Raw genomic sequence first — 18,543 nt, 5'->3', positions numbered from 1 at the left:
TGGTTTTCCAATATGAAAACCAATAATTACAATATTGCTTTCAGGGCCTGAATTATTGTGACTGTACATTCATTAATCTTAGATGAGAAGGCTCGATTTATTTATTTTTTTTATTATTTACTTGTGTTTATTATGAATTAAGTGGTTAATGAGAAATATGTACACAGCACAAAATTACCTTGTACAGTTAATTCTGTTTCTGATGTTCAAAACCCAAAATATACTCAAAGGCCATTTTACTAGGTACACATGTTCAACAGCTCATTAACACAAATGTCAAATCAGCCAATCACATGGCAGCAACTCAATGCATTTAGGCATGTAGTCATGGCCAAGACGATCTGCTGCAGTTCAAACTGAGCATCAGAATGGAGAAGAAAGGTGATTTGAGTGACTTTGAACATGGCATGGTTGTTGGTGCCAGACGGGCTGGTCTGAGTATTTCAGAAACTGCTGATCTACTGGGATTTTCATGCGCAACCATTTCTAGGGTTTACAGAGAATGTCTGAAAAAGTGAAAATATCCAGTGAGCTCCAGTTCTGTGGGCGCAAATGCCTTGTTGATGCCAGAGGTCAGAGGAGAATGGCCAGACTGGTTCAAGCTGATAGAACGGCAACAGAAACTCAAATAACCAGTCGTTACAACTGAGGCATACAGAAGAGCATCTCTGAACACACAACACGTTGAACATTGAGGTGGATGGGCTATAGCAGCAGAAGACACACCGGGTGACACTCCTGTCAGCTAAGAACAGGAAACTGAGGCTACAATTAGCAGAGGCTCACCAAAATTGGACAAGAGAAGATTGGAAAAACGTTGCCTGGTCTGATGAGTCTCTATTTCTGCTGCAACATTCGGATGGTGGGGTCAGAATTTGGCTTCAACTACATGAAAGTATGAATCCATCCTGCCTTGTATCAACAGTGCCCATTAGTACCAACTGAGCATCGAGTCAACGCCACAGCCTACCTGAGTATTGTTGCCTAGTATTGCCTACCATGTCCATCCCTTTATGACCGTAGTGTACCCATCTTCTGATTAAGTAGTCACACCATGTCATAAAGCATGAATCATCTCAGACTGGTACCTTGAACACGACAATGAGTTCGCTGTACTCGAATGGTCACCAGTCACCAGATCTCAATAGAGCACCTTTTGGGATGTGGTGGAACGGGAGATTCACATCATGGATGTGCAGCTGATAAATCTGCAGTAACTGTGTGATGTTATCATGTCAATATGGACCAGACTCTGTGAGGAATGTTTTCAGTACCTTGTTGAATCTGCCACGAAGGATTAAGGCAGTTCTGAAGGCAAAAAGGTGGTCCAACCCGGTACTACCGAGCTGTACCTAATAAAGTGGCCAGTGAGTGTATGAACCTGACCTCTGACTGTTCTCTCTATAATCAAATAGCAAATCGTATTATTTTCCCTCCCTTAGTTTCTCACACATTTTGACTCCTCATATTTTTTGTTTTTATGTCTTCTCTGACAAGTCAAAGTCAGAAATATTAAAAGGATCAGACAAAGTGTCGTATTTGCGTAGGCGGATGTCGGAGGCTACAGGGCTGGAGTGTTTTGTTTTGGTGGGCTAACGGACTCGAGTGTGTGGAGAGGGACCGTGGCGGGTCACGTTGGACAGAGCGAACACGGGTCCTTTGTTGGCGGGCGGCTGAGGGCACTTAGTAACTGAGGAAGAGGAGGAAAGGCAGAGAGCAGCAGGATGATGAACAGTGATGGGGTTGGGGGGTGGGGCTTGAGGCCACACCCCCTCCATTCCCATTGGAGGGAGATCATGTGGTCCGTCGCTACACCACCAGCTCTCCTGACTCCTCATCAGTCACCCAGGAGCAATAATAGCGCTGATTAAGCAAACTGCTTACATGCATTCAATTAGACAGGGGCGGGGTTTGGGACGGGGGCGGGCTGATGGAGAGACGGGGCGGGCGATGGTGTAAGATGGCCAGCTCTCACCTGTGCTCTTTCTCCACCCACAGGTGTCCACTGCACCCACGGCTTCAACCGCACAGGCTTCCTGATCTGCGCCTACCTGGTGGAGAGAATGGACTGGAGGTGAGGCCCCCGTGTGCTCCACCTTCCCCTCGTGCTCCCGCCTCCGTCACGCCCCCACCTCTCGTGCTAAGAGCTCGGTGCTGTGGTGTCCACGCCGCCCCTCTTCTCTGGAGAGGCTCCACGCTGCAGTTACCTCACCCGCGGGGCAAAAACGGCCACTCGGCCCTGTGGTGTGTTCTCCTCCTCAAAGTCTTTGGGCGACGTGGCTCTTCTTGCTTTTTGTAGGTGTGCTGTCATAATAAAAGTCCTGTGAGTTCTCACAATTCCTGGTAAAATGATTACGGCGGTAGCTTAGCTCTGGGAAGTGAAGGGAAGAAGGAAGAGTGAAATTGCCTGTGGCCTCTGCAGTCCGAGGTCGAGTTCTACATCGCCGAGTGGCTGATGCGTCTGCAGGCTCAGAATCGGGCCCAGATGCATGCTGGGAAGGTCGCGGCCGTCCAGCCCTTGCTAGTCATCCAGTAAAGCCCCTTATTTTACACGTGGGAGACGTTCACAGTGTTGGTATTATTATAAAAAAATATCAGGATTGGACTAGACTGAATAGATATATATAAGGGGAAAAACTTTCAATCTCATTTTGCACTAGGACCTTACCAACTTGTGACCTTTTATAGATTCTTGAGGTGATCCTTTTCATAATCCCATTATAGATTGTAAAATTTCGCTCATGAGACACACACACACGCGCGCGCGGACGCTTTGACCTTGCAGAACCGGTAGGTGTTTTTTTAAGCAAAGACGGGTGTTTATTGCTGATGTGTTAGCACCACAGAACTGTGTAGGAGGCCAGATCACCTTTAATTACGGAGTTGTTGCTCCTGGTCACGTTTTTGTGTAATGTGTCCTGGTTTTTCATTCGTCCTTGTCTGCGTTAATACTGATGAACAGAGTTATTAGGGTGTAACCACCTGTTTCCAGCGTGTATCACTGCAGCGTGTCTGTCTCTCTGCCTGTCTGTGTGTCCAGCGTGTATCACTGCAGCGTGTCTGTCTCTCTGCCTGTCTGTGTGTCCAGCGTGTATCACTGCAGCGTGTCTGTCTCTCTGCCTGTCTGTGTGTCCAGCGTGTATCACTGCAGCCTGTCTGTCTCTCTGCCTGTCTGTGTGTCCAGCGTGTATCACTGCAGCGTGTCTGTCTCTCTGCCTGTGTGTGTCCAGCGTGTATCACTGCAGCGTGTCTGTCTCTCTGCCTGTCTGTATGTCCAGCGTGTGTATCACTGCAGCCTGTCTGTCTCTCTGCCTGTCTGTGTGTCCAGCGTGTATCACTGCAGCGTGTCTGTCTCTCTGCCTGTCTGTGTGTCCAGCGTGTATCACTGCAGCCTGTCTGTCTCTCTGCCTGTCTGTGTGTCCAGCGTGTATCACTGCAGCCTGTCTGTCTCTCTGCCTGTCTGTGTGTCCAGCGTGTATCACTGCAGCCTGTCTGTCTCTCTGCCTGTCTGTGTGTCCAGCGTGTATCACTGCAGCCTGTCTGTCTCTCTGCCTGTCTGTGTGTCCAGCGTGGAGGCGGCGGTAGCTGCTTTTGCCCAGGCTCGCTCGCCGGGCATCTACAAGGGAGACTACCTGAAGGAGCTCTTTCGTCGCTACGGCGATGTGGACGACACCCCTCCTGCCCCCCAGCTGCCCGACTGGTGCTTCGAAGATGATGACGAAGGCGATGGGGACGACGACGGGGGCGGGGGCGGGGGAAACGTGATTGGCCAGGACTCCGGCCCGAGCTCTTCAGGATCGAATCCCGGCAAGAAGAAGAAGGAGAAATTGAAACTGGTGAGGTTCTTTAGTTGGTGGTGTTGGTAACGAATGAATCGGGTCACAAAGGGGCGTGTCTCTGTAGCGGTCACCTGTTCTAGCCTGCAGGCCTGCTAGTGCGCACCTGCATCGTACAGGTGTGATCGGTTACACCTACAGCACATGCGCAAGAGCGAGACGCGTGTTTGACGGGTGTTTGCGCTCAAGTGTGCGGATGCAGGGTTGTGTGTGTGCGGGGGGCTGCAGACAGGCTTCTCTTACGGACCGACCCGCCACCCTGCAGGTCACTTCCTGTCCCCTTTGGGTGCGCTGGAGAAACCTGTAAAATCAACAGGTTTTATTCTCCACTAAAACCTTAAAAATTACTCATAACACCAACTTTGAGGTTTTGACTTACACGCACATCGCCAATACACAATTTTTTTTTGTTAGGTGTTTTAAAAATTTTGTTGGTGTTTTTGTTTTTTTTTCATCGTTGTTTATGTTTGTTTTTCTTAGCAGCCGGCGAGTTCGCACCTCGTTAGTTTTAGCCGTAGCTCCTGCAGGCTGCTTCCTGTCTCCTCGTTAGCCGGGCCTGGGAGGAAGCCCCCCCCCCCCCCCGTACCGGCTGTAATGACATTACCGGCCCCCACAGCCGCCAGCCAGTGCCACAGGATGGCGAATCAAGCGTGAGACGCTTTGAGCACTTCCGATGCTGTTCCCGGGGCGTCTTTCTGGATTCACACCCCTCTGCCTGATTATTAATGTCAGTCATGTTTCCTCCCCCTGCGTGACTGAGTGTGGGGAGGGAGGTTTGAGTGAGTGGGCTACGTGTAGGAAGACATGACAAGCTCGTGGATCTGGACATGTTCCAGCTTTCAAGAGGCTTTTGTTGTTGTGTGTTTTTGTCCCGTCTCTCATTCTGAAGTGTTGTTGTGTTTCAGGGCGCCGTGTTCCTGGAGGGCGTGTCGGTGAAGGGCGTGACGCAGTTAACCACGCAGCCCAGGCTGGGCCATGTGCAGCGGAAGTGTCAGGAGTTCTGCGAGTGGGAAAAGTAAGTGTGTGTGTGTGTGTGTGTGTGTGTGTGTGTGGGGGGTGGGCTCTCGCTGGGTGCGCGGGTGAATGAATGTGGGTGATGCATGCATGTGATGCGTGTGTGAGCGTGCACGTGAGTGTGTGTGTTCACAAGCATGAGCGCAGAAGAGTGTCTCTTGCCCCCCCGCACGGCGGGAGATCCGTGGGCCCGCGGAGCGTGGCGTCCCCCCCCCCTGCCGAAGTGAAACGGTTCTGCTGTCTCCTTCACATTCTGCCAGATGATTCAGACTTATTCAGACTTCGTGTCTCTATAACTGGGAATGTGACACGTTTTTCACCTTTTTTCAAAATGCCAGTCCTACTCCTGCAATCCGGAAATGAACCGGCGGAGAACGTCATTAGATGAGCTCATATCTTCACCTCTCTACCCCACCTCTCTACCCCCACCTCTCTACCTCCACCTCTCTACCCCCACCTCTCTACCCCCACCTCTCTACCTCCACCTCTCTACCTCCACCTCTCTACCTCCACCTCTCTACCTCCACCTCTCTGCCCCCACCTCTCTACCTCCACCTCTCTGCCCCCACCTCTCTACCTCCACCTCTCTACCCCCACCTCTCTACCTCCACCTCTCTACCCCCACCTCTCTACCCCCACCTCTCTACCTCCACCTCTCTACCTCCACCTCTCTACCTCCACCTCTCTACCTCCACCTCTCTGCCCCCACCTCTCTACCTCCACCTCTCTGCCCCCACCTCTCTACCTCCACCTCTCTACCCCCACCTCTCTACCTCCACCTCTCTACCCCCACCTCTCTACCCCCACCTCTCTACCTCCACCTCTCTGCCCCCACCTCTCTACCTCCACCTCTCTACCCCCACCTCTCTACCTCCACCTCTCTACCCCCACCTCTCTACCTCCACCTCTCTACCTCCACCTCTCTACCCCACCTCTCTACCTCCACCTCTCTACCTCCACCTCTCTACCCCCACCTCTCTACCTCCACCTCTCTGCCCCCACCTCTCTGCCCCCACCTCTCTGCCCCCACCTCTCTGCCCCCACCTCTCTACCTCCACCTCTCTGCCCCCACCTCTCTACCTCCACCTCTCTACCTCCACCTCTCTACCTCCACCTCTCTACCCCACCTCTCTACCTCCACCTCTCTACCTCCACCTCTCTGCCCCCACCTCTCTGCCCCCACCTCTCTGCCCCCACCTCTCTACCTCCACCTCTCTACCCCACCTCTCTACCTCCACCTCTCTACCTCCACCTCTCTACCCCCACCTCTCTACCCCCACCTCTCTACCTCCACCTCTCTACCCCCACCTCTCTACCTCCACCTCTCTACCCCCACCTCTCTGCCCCCACCTCTCTGCCCCCACCTCTCTACCTCCACCTCTCTACCTCCACCTCTCTACCCCCACCTCTCTACCTCCACCTCTCTACCTCCACCTCTCTACCCCCACCTCTCTACCTCCACCTCTCTACCTCCACCTCTCTACCTCCACCTCTCTACCCCCACCTCTCTACCTCCACCTCTCTACCCCCACCTCTCTGCCCCCACCTCTCTGCCCCCACCTCTCTACCTCCACCTCTCTACCCCCACCTCTCTACCTCCACCTCTCTACCCCCACCTCTCTACCCCACCTCTCTACCTCCACCTCTCTACCCCCACCTCTCTGCCCCCACCTCTCTGCCCCCACCTCTCTACCTCCACCTCTCTACCTCCACCTCTCTACCCCCACCTCTCTACCCCCACCTCTCTACCTCCACCTCTCTACCTCCACCTCTCTACCCCCACCTCTCTACCTCCACCTCTCTACCTCCACCTCTCTACCCCCACCTCTCTACCTCCACCTCTCTACCCCCACCTCTCTGCCCCCACCTCTCTGCCCCCACCTCTCTACCTCCACCTCTCTACCTCCACCTCTCTACCCCCACCTCTCTACCTCCACCTCTCTACCCCCACCTCTCTGCCCCCACCTCTCTACCTCCACCTCTCTACCTCCACCTCTCTACCTCCACCTCTCTGCCCCCACCTCTCTACCTCCACCTCTCTACCTCCACCTCTCTACCCCCACCTCTCTACCCCCACCTCTCTACCTCCACCTCTCTACCTCCACCTCTCTACCTCCACCTCTCTACCTCCACCTCTCTACCCCCACCTCTCTACCCCCACCTCTCTGCCCCCACCTCTCTGCCCCCACCTCTCTGCCCCCACCTCTCTGCCCCCACCTCTCTACCTCCACCTCTCTACCTCCACCTCTCTACCCCCACCTCTCTGCCCCCACCTCTCTGCCCCCACCTCTCTGCCCCCACCTCTCTGCCCCCACCTCTCTACCTCCACCTCTCTACCTCCACCTCTCTACCCCCACCTCTCTGCCCCCACCTCTCTACCCCCACCTCTCTACCTCCACCTCTCTGCCCCCACCTCTCTGCCCCCACCTCTCTACCTCCACCTCTCTACCTCCACCTCTCTACCCCCACCTCTCTGCCCCCACCTCTCTACCCCCACCTCTCTACCTCCACCTCTCTGCCCCCACCTCTCTGCCCCCACCTCTCTACCTCCACCTCTCTACCTCCACCTCTCTACCTCCACCTCTCTACCTCCACCTCTCTACCCCACCTCCTGCTCCACTCTCCCCACCCTTTAACGGCACTATATTTAGAGAACCGTTTCTTGTGTCTAAACTGTTCTGACGTCTGACCTGTTGTGCGTGTGGTTGCGAGAGCTTTAAAACAAAAGCTTATTTCTGCTGCAGAACCTCCTCCTTCAGATGGGGGAGCCCCGCCCAGTTCTGTTGGAGTTCTGGATGGGGCTGGTGTCAGGCTTGCGTCAGTCTGATGTCTTCTCACACAGTATATGGCCACAAATAACTTTCTTTTTTTTTTTTTTTTTACATTTCTGCCTACAGAAGTGTCCTGTGAAGTGTCTGAAAGCGTGGTGCTGCCTTAATGAATGGCGGCCCCCTTTGTGGGGTACACGCCTGCTTTTGACACTCGGGCCGACCTCCAACTTCATATTGATTAGTTCTGAAGTGTGAACAGCAAGTCATGCTGACAACCACGCCGAACCTTTCATGTGTTTCGTGTGTGTGTGTCAGGTCCGGGTTCCCCGGCGCTCAGCCGGTGTCGATGGACAGACGAAACATTCGGCTGTTGGAGCAGAATGGCTACAAGGTCAGCTGGAAGGCGGATGGGACACGGTGAGCTCACACACACACTCACACACACACACACCTTAACGTCCTTTCACAAGCTGTTTCATTGCGAGGCCCAATCACACACCACGGTCTCCAGGAGGTGATGGGTCCACCAGGTCACCCAGCGTTCAGGTCACTTGGTTCCAACTCGCCAAGTCAGAACATTCACAAACAAGTGTAAATCTCAGAATATACTTTCACCTGATTTATTTTACTTTTAAAGAAGCAAATGTATAATTTCTCTTTTAAGCCATGTGATGCGCTGTCGGGAGTACCAACTTGGATTCGGCATCGTTGTTGTCATGCACGCTCGTCCAGTGGTCCACACGCCGTAGCTACACGCGCTGGCTACACTTTTCTGCTGCTATACGCAGTGTGACTGAGAGATTTGTCGGAGAGATTTTGAAGACTTTGTAGTTCCGACAAAAAAAAGCTACTTTTATCTGTCTTGTTTTTGTGGGATGTTCCCTGCTAAATTTCCTGAGCGTCTCAGCTACAGCGGCAGACTGTCTTAGCTTGGCGGACACTCTTAGCTTGTTGTCCTGCTCACTTGGCTCTGACATTGTTTGTCAACAGATTACATCATTGGTTTGATTTGACTGGATGGACCATTTTGTTGTGTCACGAGGGGTTAAATGTGCGAGCCGAGTTTGGTGTCTGTTATGCTGCTAGCGCCTCGCGCGCTCACACACACACACACACAGGTAACTTCCTGTTGCCGTCCGGAGCTCCGAGGCAGACCGCCGCCGACTGATTCTTTCCAACATCAGTCCCAGCCGGTCGGTCCCCGCGGCGACCGAGCCCCCAACCCCTCCCCCCCAAAGGGCCCTGGCGAGGCTGCGTGTGACGGGGTGTTTCAGCGCTAGGCTCTCTCCAAACGCACTAACGCAGCCAGGCCACAGAGGTGGCTTTCATTAGGGGACCGCCAGTATCACTGGCACTTACGGCAGAGGCGTAGCACATAGGCACACACACACGGACACACAGGCACGCACACACACACGGACACACACAACACACAGGCTGATGGCCTCTCATTAGTTCTGAGGGCTTCTTTACAGAGACTTGGAGAGTCAACGTCTTGACAGGAGCTGTCAGAGGAAGGGTACAGTGAGAGAGAGTGGCTGTGTGTGTGTGTGTGTGTCAGAGGAAGTGTACAGTGAGAGACAATGGCTGCTTCTGTGTGTGTGTCAGAGGAAAGGTACAGTGAGAGACAGTGGCTGCTGCTTCTGTGTGTGTGTGTGTGTGTGTGTGTGTGTGTGTGTGTGTGTGTGTGTGTGTGTGAGTGTGTGTTGGAGGAAGTGTACAGTGAGAGACAGTGGCTGCTTCTGTGTGTGTGTGTGTTTGTGCGTGGGTGACAGAGAGAATGACTGGTAAAATGCTTTAGAACTTTTTTTTTAAAGCCGTGTTGAATGTTATGTAAAAAAAAAAAAGGTACTTCATAGGAATACCTGAAATGCACTGATGGTGTTAGCAAACATGAATACGAATGCGGTTCCAGTGCGTTTAGACCCGACGCTCTGCGCTCTCTGCTTATGTTTGTATGTATTTGTTTACACGTGAGGACAGGAGTAAGATTGTGCACTCGATGTATATTAGGAAGTCATTAAATGTGACGGGGCTGGAGGCCGTGTTGTCTGGCCCTGCAGGTGCGGAAATAGCCCGTGTTTTGATGAGTCATGAGCGTCCCGCTCTCGTTTGTCCCGACTCCGCACAAACCCGCTTCTAAACACGGCAGCTGCTCGCCCAGGTGCTTCGGGAAGCGGCTGACGGGGCCGCTCGGCGGGGCGGAGCCAGCGCCATCGATCACGCGCACCTCGCTCTCGCGCCAAACAGACGTGCGCGCCTTGCTAAGAAGCGTCGGTCTCGCGCCGTGGCGGGATCCGTCAGGCGGACGCGGTCGACGTTTGGGTTGTGGCTGTCCGTCGTGTTGCGGCTCCGTGCCGAATGTGTGGCTGAATATTTAATAAACTCGGCTTCGGAAACATTTTATAGGGAGATGTACATGTTTACTGTGGGGGATTAGTACCGGCCGCATGCTTCACGTTCACACACACACAGCTGATTAGCAGTAAGAGTGAAAATGTCACATCCGCTTGACACCGTTGTATTTTTATAGTTAGAAAGGGGCTTGGTGAGCCAGAAATCCTGCACACACACACTTTGTTGTCCAGACAAGGCAGGAAAGTCTTGGTTTGGGTTTCATCTCCGCTCGCACCTGCATAGTTAATAGGAAACCTTCAGACATCTCCATGATGCGTTGACTCGGGAAGTCAGAACCAAGAAACTTTCTGCCTGCGAACACCTTTGCTATTATTGTGTATAAATATGAAACGGCAGCACTGAATTCCTTTAAAATAAAATTTTTTTTCTGTCGCAGAAAGTACACAGAGTTTGCTTACTTTTCAGTTTGTTTTTTATTCTTGCCGCCTCTTCTTTTTCTCTGCCGTCAACACCCCATGTCTGTTACATAGATGTACACACACACACACACACACACACACACACACACAGCCTAAATCAGCATGGAGCACCCAGCTCCCCACCTTCATCATGTTTTCATTACCCTAATGACAGGAGCAGGAGAGAGAAGCCTTCCAGAGCTGTAGGTAACGATGTTCGCACGCGGCGATCGATCTGAAATGGTGCTTAACGTGTGCAGACGAACAGCGCGGAGTTCCTCATTAACTGCGGAGAGCACTCATCCCCCTCTCCGATCTCCAGCCACGCTAAACACTCTAATCTTCCATTAAACGTTTGTGCTGTTGCGTGCGAACTCCAGGCGGGCGATTGCGGCATCGTGCATCGTGACATTTTCATAGCTTCGCACGGCCTTTCATGGTGTTGCGTTGCAGAGTGAGAACGGTAGAAACGTAACACGGACGGGTTGGAACCGAGGTGGACGTGACCTCGGGTTTCATGTCGACAGGCGCTCGGTTCTCAGACGAGGCTCGAATTTGTCATATTGTTTTTGTTCGTACGTGTAAACGAACGGGGCGTGCAGCCTGCGAGAGCTACGGCAGGCTAAAGCGTACATCGGATCCACTCCACCTAACCCCTGATACCTCCAGGTCACACGGTCACCCACGACTGGTCTTGGATGTGGGGGATCCACCCCATATGAATTGGGATCAACCTTTCTGAAGCCTTGAGTCAATCGGGCCCAGTGTGTGTGTGAGGTGATCTTCCTTTTTCGTCCTCGATCACTGATTGCAGGTGAATTGATTTGCATGGCCTGGTGGTTAGGGAACTGGTCTTGTGACCGGAGGGTCGTGGGTTCGATTCCCAGACCTGAGGCCATGACTGAGGTGCCCTTGAGCAAGGCACCTAACCCCAACTGCTCACCGGGCTAGGGCTGCCCACCGCTCTGGGCTGTGTGCACCACAGCCCCCTAGTAATCACTAGTGTGTGTGTGTGTGTGTGTGTGTGTGTGTGTGTGTGTGTGTTCTAACTGCACAGATGGGTTAAAAGCGGAGGACAAATTTCGATTACGGTGAGAAAATCACAATTGACAAAATATGGCAACAACAACATTTTTGGTCTGTCGTCTTCAGTGCAGAGTTGCAGTGTGTAGGGGGTTCGTCACGCTACCTGGTGGAAAAATTTGGGTCATGTCCCGTTTTTGCGGGACCACCATTTATTCTGCTTTAGTCTCCACTCGGGCCAGGTAACCAGATCTGTGCAACACCAAAAATAAACGCACCGTTGCCGCATTATTTTCGGTGTGGTAAACCTCTTCATCTCGGATAAAGAGCCCGAACCTTTTGGGGTTTTTGATAGAGACTGTGGAGAGAAACACTGTGGAGAGAAGTCTTATGTGCTTTCTGACCGGTAGGCGTGTGTGGTTGGGGGCGTAAAAATTTCATTAGGTTTTATTTGAAGTTGAAAGGTCTTTCCGCAGCAGAATTTTCTGGAAGCGCTTTGTTTGGGAAGGGGGGTTGGGGGGTGGGTGTGTGAGTGGCAGTGGTGCACGCAGCAGTATTATGAGGTCTTCAGCAGTCATGATTTGTCTGTGATTTATTTCTTTTTTTGCCCTCTATGTAGCGAGCTGTAGCTTTCTCCCCAAGGACAGGCGACAATGCCACCTCTCTCACATGATGGAGAATAGCCTGCTTGTCTCCGAGAGCCAGAGTGAGGGAGTGCGTGAGAGAGAAAAGGAGAGAGATGGCCTTCATCATGTTTCTGAGAGCGTGTCTCGTATTGTGAAGGAGTAATTGGTCTATTTGAGAACATTATGGAGAGCGTTATGGAAATGGGTCCATACTGTGGCCTTATTCAGAAAGATGAGTGTTTCTGGGTGTGTGCGTGCGTGCGTGCGTGGAGAAGGGATCATTAAATATTTTTACTGGATGCTAGTAGCTTTTAATGTGTCATTTGTCTCATAGGGGATAAAGGGACTTCAAACAGATGTCATTTCTCATGCATTGTTTTCCTATTTTCTGTTGAGCATGACTGTGTGTGTGTGTGTGTGTGTGTGTGTGTGTGTGTGTGTGTGTGTGTGTGTGTGTGTGTGTGCTCGCGCATGCTGTGGCTTATTTGGCATCTCCTCTCTCTCATTCTCTTGCCATGCTTTGTGTATAAATGAGGCAGGATCATGGTGTAGCCGAGAGCTTCGTTAATTAAGGTGGAGACAGCTGCTTCACCTCTCTCCCCAGGTCAAACGCCCCGGTCGGTGTTGGTGTACAGGCTCTGCCTTCCCCACTGAAGTGATTAGTTCTGTTCCTAATCTCCCTAGCCCCGCCCCTCTGGGGAGAAGCGACGTGCTGATTAACACATGTTCACCCGCTCAAGCACGGCCTTTCTTGAAGGAAATATCTTTGACGGTATTGGACGATTTTTACCTATGCATGTGTGTATCTACAGAAAGTTTAATATTAGGGTGTTTTTTTTTTTTTGTTTAGAGAGTCCTTGATTGGATTTCCATACCAGAAAAGTGGGGCCATGAAATGGCGTTAATTTGCTCACTAAGGCTGTGACAGGATTATGGGTTGCACCGTAGGAACGTTTTATCTTGTGGTGTTTAGTGTCGTGTGTTTTAGTATTCCGTGTCGCATGCCTTGCGTGATTTAAGCGCCGAGATGTGTGAAATCTTCTGGGGTTTCTGCACTCTAAACTACACTCGCACGTTAGAATTGCATTTGAATCAATGTCCACGACCTCTTTTTTCGTTCCCTCTGAGATGAAACGAAGGAGCGTACAGCCCTGCCGTGGTTTCTAGGCTGAATGAAGATGTGAAAGTAGAGCGGTTTACAGATGAATTGATACGTTGGTGAGGCCTCATCATTTCTTTACGCCTTTAAGTTCCAAAACGTCAGTGGAGAGTTTAGACCATAATGCTACAATAAAATAAATTCCCCCCCCTTTTGAAAACTGGCAAAATCTGCTCTCTGTGCACACGATTGCATGTCAGAAGCACAAGCGTAAACCCCGGCTTGTTCGGAGAGATTAACCTCACAGACTCTGGTTCAGGAAGTCATTTTTTAAAGACTTCATTAAACCGATATGTTATACTTCTTAAGCCGCAGCGTCCAAATGGAGTTCTATCGGCTCTGCAGAGTAAAATAACGAGTCACGTTTATTTCATAATTCAATTTCATCATTTAAATCATGTAACGGTAATGGCAGTTGACCAGAGGTCACGCGGCGGGGTCACCATCACGCAGGATGCTGCCCTGTCGTTCTACGCTCACGGTCTTGAGGAAAAAGAACGAGTTCGATCCGATCATCCATCCTGCCCCCCCCCCCCCCCCCCCCCCAATCCTCTCCCACTCTCTCAGATTTGATTGTGCAAAGCGAGTTATCAATAGCAGAGAGGGCTGAAGGACAGGATTAGATTGCATCTGGGCTCCATTGGCAGGACTTGCAGCACGACGGCTGTTCTCCTCTTGTCCGCCTCTGCGTCATATGTTCTGTCAAAACCCGGCGGGCCGTCTCAGCCTTTCTCACCAGCCCCTAAGCTCCCCTGTCTGGGTGGGGGTTGTTAGAAGCTTCCTGTCACGGGGCTGGTCCACTAATGATGAACAGGCTGATCTTGTGCCCGTTAGAGGGCTTAAGGAGCAGTTAACTCTTCAGACTCCCCTCTGGGCTCCGGGCTCTAATGAGGTAAAAGCCGTGTGACATTATGGACGCACTGCTCGGGTGTGGAGGCTTGTCACTCTTCTTTTTAAAGCCTTGTCTAAAAGTCGTTAGGTTTATCCCCAGCTGACGCGCTGGCCGGTGACCACCTCGGTGGTTGGCGGTTTCTCCCAGCACCCGAACGACGTGTGACTTCACGTCCACCTCGAGAGCTCGTTTGCGCGGAGTTTGTGAGTTGCCCCAATATTTCTACTCGCCAGCCTCTCCTGGACGTCGCTATCAGCAACGAAAACGTACTTTTTGGGGTCGAGGCACCGAACGGACTCTTCCTCTTCCTCTGGACTCCCAGCACGGATCGCAGCCAACGGATGATGTACGCTAACTAGCCAATTACAACTCATCGGAGCCTGGAGCCTGACCAATGGGGTTTCTCCCAGGCCCCTGGCTCCTCCCTCTGGCTGCACCATGGGAAGGCCGTTGCGGTTTGGGGACGGGACAGGCTCCCGTGTTGGCGGCCGGTAGGCGGGGCATGCAGCCAGCTAGCTCCACCCCCGGGGGGAGTTCCTTTGCCCCTGGCGTGCGTTTCAGGAGAAGCAGCCCAGTGACTGGCAGGCTCAGCGCTGTGTTGTGCAGTCATATCAGTGCGCAGCCCCTAACTGCAGTGATGGATGTGAGGAGGGGGGGGTAGCGGGGGGGGTAGTGGGGACGATGACGTCATTCTGCCTTTAGCTTTCACATGTTTCACACACATCCCGCCTGGCCTGTCCCCACCTTAGCTGTCAGCCCTCTCCTCATTGTGCTGTATGGTCTCTCTCTGTCTCTGTCTCTCTCTCTCTGTCTCTGTCTCTCTACCCCCCTCTCTTCCCCTGTCCCCCTCTCTCTCTCTCTCTTTCTGTCTCTCTCTCTCTCTGTCTCTTTCTGTCTCTCTCCCCCCCCTCTCTCTCTCTCTCTCTCTCTCCTATCCTTTCCTCCACATTCTGTCTCTCACCGTCTTCTCTCATTGTCTCCTTTCTGTCTCCATTCTCCTCTCTGTCTCTTTAGTCCCCCCTGTTGTGATGGGGGGGGGGGTGTGCAGGGCTGCGGGGGTTACACTGTGGCGCCAGAGATCGATCCCCGTGTAAGCGTGTGGAAGTGCGGAGTGCTGTTGCCCCTGTGAGCGTGACCAAGCCACACCCAGCTCAGTAATAGGAGGAATGAGATTACAGGTCTAGGTTCCTCTCTCTAAAAGCCCCTCTTAGAGCCGGAGCAAGCCTTTTCCTCCTGCACTAGATACCAGAATAGGAAAGAGATGGAAAAAGAGGGTGTGTGTGTGTGTGAGTGGGCGGGGCTATGTCCGTGCCAATGACAAAGCCATTTAACTGTTGAATTCTACAGGTATCCTGGACCATAATCCACATCCTCATAAGAGAGTTCAATTTCCCCCTCTTACTCAACACTTCACTGCGTGGGACTTCAGAGACTTGACGCGTTAACCACTCACTCGCGTGTCTCGGGGTCCGTTTACATCCCCGACCGCCGTGAACGGGCTCTTTCAAATATAAAAACCCCAGCAAGCGCAAAACAAGAAAGGTAAGAGATGGGCGGGGAAAAAAAGCAGGCGGTAAGCAAAAAAATAAGAATAAAAGGCCCACGGGCGGTGGAGAGCAGAGCGCTGGGCTCCTGAGGAGCGGCGCCTCTGAATTAGCCATGCTGAGCCCGTGTGCCGTGGAGACAGGAAGACAGATCGCAGGAATAAGGAGACGCCAGTGCTGGCCTCAGCTTTGCTTGATGGATTTTACTTATGCTTTTTGGAGAGAAGCCCCTCCCCCCTCCGTATTTCTTTCTCTCTCTCTCTCTCTCTCTCTCTCTGCTCCACACCTGGCTTCTTCAGCCACCCAGAGGAACTGTCAAAATAGCAGGTGGGCCAGAATTTTTCAGAACATGGTGAACAGAGTGGAGCAGGTTTATTTTATTTAGTTTCTGAAGCTCTCCTCATATGTGCCCAGTTATTACACGCAGTCCATCAACAAGACACATTAACAGTCCCACTTGTTATCAGAACGCGCTCATCTTCCTGTAATGAATATTGTAAAATGCATTATAATTCCCAGTGATTTGTATTTCAGTCAGTTGTTAATGGTTCCATGCTCCGAGAGTTTCAGGCTGGTCAAGGAAGTTCTTCCATTTCTTGTGGGCCTGAGAGATGCTGGTGTTGTGGGGTTGGCCGTCCTGCTGTGAGGTGAACAGCCTCCCGCTGGGTTCTCAGGTCTCGTAGAGGTTCTTCTGCTCAGGTCGGGCAGGAGATCTTTCTTCTCTGCCAGACACTTTGTCCAGGAACATTAGAGTGAGAACAAGAGAGTCCCTCCACTCCCCACTGGTACACGACCATGTCCTGACACTCTCACTGCCTCCCGAGGGGTCGTGTCTTTTTCCTTCCAAATCTTTCTTCTAGAGCGTTCACACTTTTTTATGTAGCGCTGCATAATGTGTTTGTGGTTTATCAGTAGTCTTCGTCTAGCGGTAACCCCCCCCCCCCCCCCTCGAGGTCCTGAGGGGAGCCGTTTTCTTCCTCGCAGTTCTAGGACTCGTCTGTAGCTTCATCCTGGACGCTGTTGCTGTCAGTCCGCTCTTTGTGATTCATGACATCCTTTCACTGGTGGAGTTTTGCCATATCGTGCCATTTCTGAGCTCAATGGCTGTTCTTGATGTATGGTTTTAGATGCATCCCTGATGGAAATATTAACAGTTTCAGTTTGGTATTTCTATGGTGGCCATGTATAAATGCCACGTGGAGGCACTTTGTTAGGTCTCTTGTGTAACTAATGATACACAGCTGGCCAATAAACAACTAGTCGGTTGTCACTAATGAGAGCTGTTCTTTTTCCTTTCGCGTGCTTGATAAGGGTTTATTTTCGTGTGTGTGTGTGTGTGTGTGTGTGTTTGAGAGAGAGACCTTTTGGAAGATATCACTGTGTGATTTTGTTGATTTGATAAAGTATGGTAATGAGTTTAATTGCTGTCTTAATTACTGTGAATGGTTCAGGGTGTGTTAATTGTAATGGTTAACCTTTCGAGAGGGAACATGAACAGGAAATCAAGATGTTTGTGGCAGTGTCATGTGTCCTTAGGCACCAGAACTGCTGCTTTGTTCAGCAGTCCTGCAGGTGCTGGAGCCTTGTTATCAGACACAGACTTATCAGACACAGACGTGTTATCAGACACAGACTTATCAGACACAGACGTGTTATCAGACACTCTTGAACTCTTGATTTTATGGATTGCTGAGCTTTAAAATGTTGAGGGAAGCGGTGTTTCCCTTTTTCTCGTCTTCTCTCCACCCGAAGGGATCAGACCCGTGATCTGACCCGTGATCTGACCCGTGGTCAGACCCGTGGTCAGACCCGTGGTCAGACCCGCGGTCAGACCCGTGATGGTGGTGGTCTCTCTCACCGTAGGTCCCCAAATCCTGAGGTGCAGTGGCTGGTTTGCAGCATTCAGTGTAGGCTGTGGGGGGAAAAGCACAGAGCCTTGTGGAGAACGTCAATCAGCCGGTGTGTGCACAGTCTGACACACAGCGCTCTGCAGTCTGCAGATGGAGCGGTGGATGGTGGGGGGCGTGGTTGGGGGCGATGCTACGGCTTCTCTGGTAAGAGATCGGTCTTAATTAGTTGGTTATGTCATTTATAGTCTCCATAGATCTTTAGTTCCTGTCCTATCAGGCAGCTTTGATGAAAGTTGAGTTCTTCTATATTAAACTATATATGTGCTTCCCTGAACAATAGAAATGAATGATAGGTAGTTCTGGGAAAGCATAAACAGGGAGAGGTATCGACTGTGTTGGCCAGCTCAGCGAAGCCGGGTTCTGAAACTCTTTCTGTTTCGTCTGTAGCACACAGAGGAGGAGATTAAAGAAACCAGGAGGGCAGTAGCTTTAAGAATTCCCTCTGCCATCCGAGTTTGGTCCCTGGGGGTCGCTAGGCTGCCTTTCTGTTCTCGTCTGCTGAAAGCACCATGTACAACTCTAGATGGGGTAGATTGTATGAAATTGGATCAGCTGCAGAGAGAATTTAATGTGAAAGCCAGTGTGACTGGTCTTGAGTGTTACTGCTGAGTGTCTTCGATTCAGTTTATCCTCCGTTGGTCAGCTTATAGCAAGCTTTGTGCTATCATTGGCTAAACTAGCAAAGGCCATGATGGGTGTGGTGGCATCATTGACTGGTTTGTTCAAAACAGGTTTACTATAGTGTTTATTAATGCATGAGCAAGAATTGATTATCAGTTATATTGATGTATAGACTATGTGGGGTCAATCAGTTAATTCAGTGGTTCCCAAAGTGGGGGGCTTCACTGTTCATACATGAACTGGTGAGTTGTCCAAAGCTCATTGAATGCGTTACTTACAGAAATAAAATAAAGAGCAGTGGTCTGACTCGGTCTACGGCAGAAAGCTAAAA

At 51.5% G+C, this 18,543-nt stretch overlaps 1 protein-coding gene across 1 annotated transcript in view; it reads left to right on the top strand.

The window, feature by feature from the left end:
- The window catches only part of rngtt (RNA guanylyltransferase and 5'-phosphatase), a 54,707-nt gene that overhangs the window by 4,331 nt on the left and 31,833 nt on the right, over positions 1–18,543 (top strand). The window contains exons 5-9 of the mRNA XM_077018172.1: positions 1,999–2,074; positions 3,569–3,836; positions 4,742–4,851; positions 7,937–8,038; positions 9,774–9,894. Coding sequence (XP_076874287.1) covers positions 1,999–2,074; positions 3,569–3,836; positions 4,742–4,851; positions 7,937–8,038; positions 9,774–9,894 — 677 coding nt within the window. The remainder of the gene's footprint in view (positions 1–1,998; positions 2,075–3,568; positions 3,837–4,741; positions 4,852–7,936; positions 8,039–9,773; positions 9,895–18,543) is intronic.

The sequence above is a fragment of the Brachyhypopomus gauderio genome, chromosome 9 (assembly GCF_052324685.1).
Source record: "Brachyhypopomus gauderio isolate BG-103 chromosome 9, BGAUD_0.2, whole genome shotgun sequence".
Lineage (NCBI taxonomy): Eukaryota > Metazoa > Chordata > Actinopteri > Gymnotiformes > Hypopomidae > Brachyhypopomus > Brachyhypopomus gauderio.
This window is presented reverse-complemented; position numbering and strand designations above follow the sequence as displayed.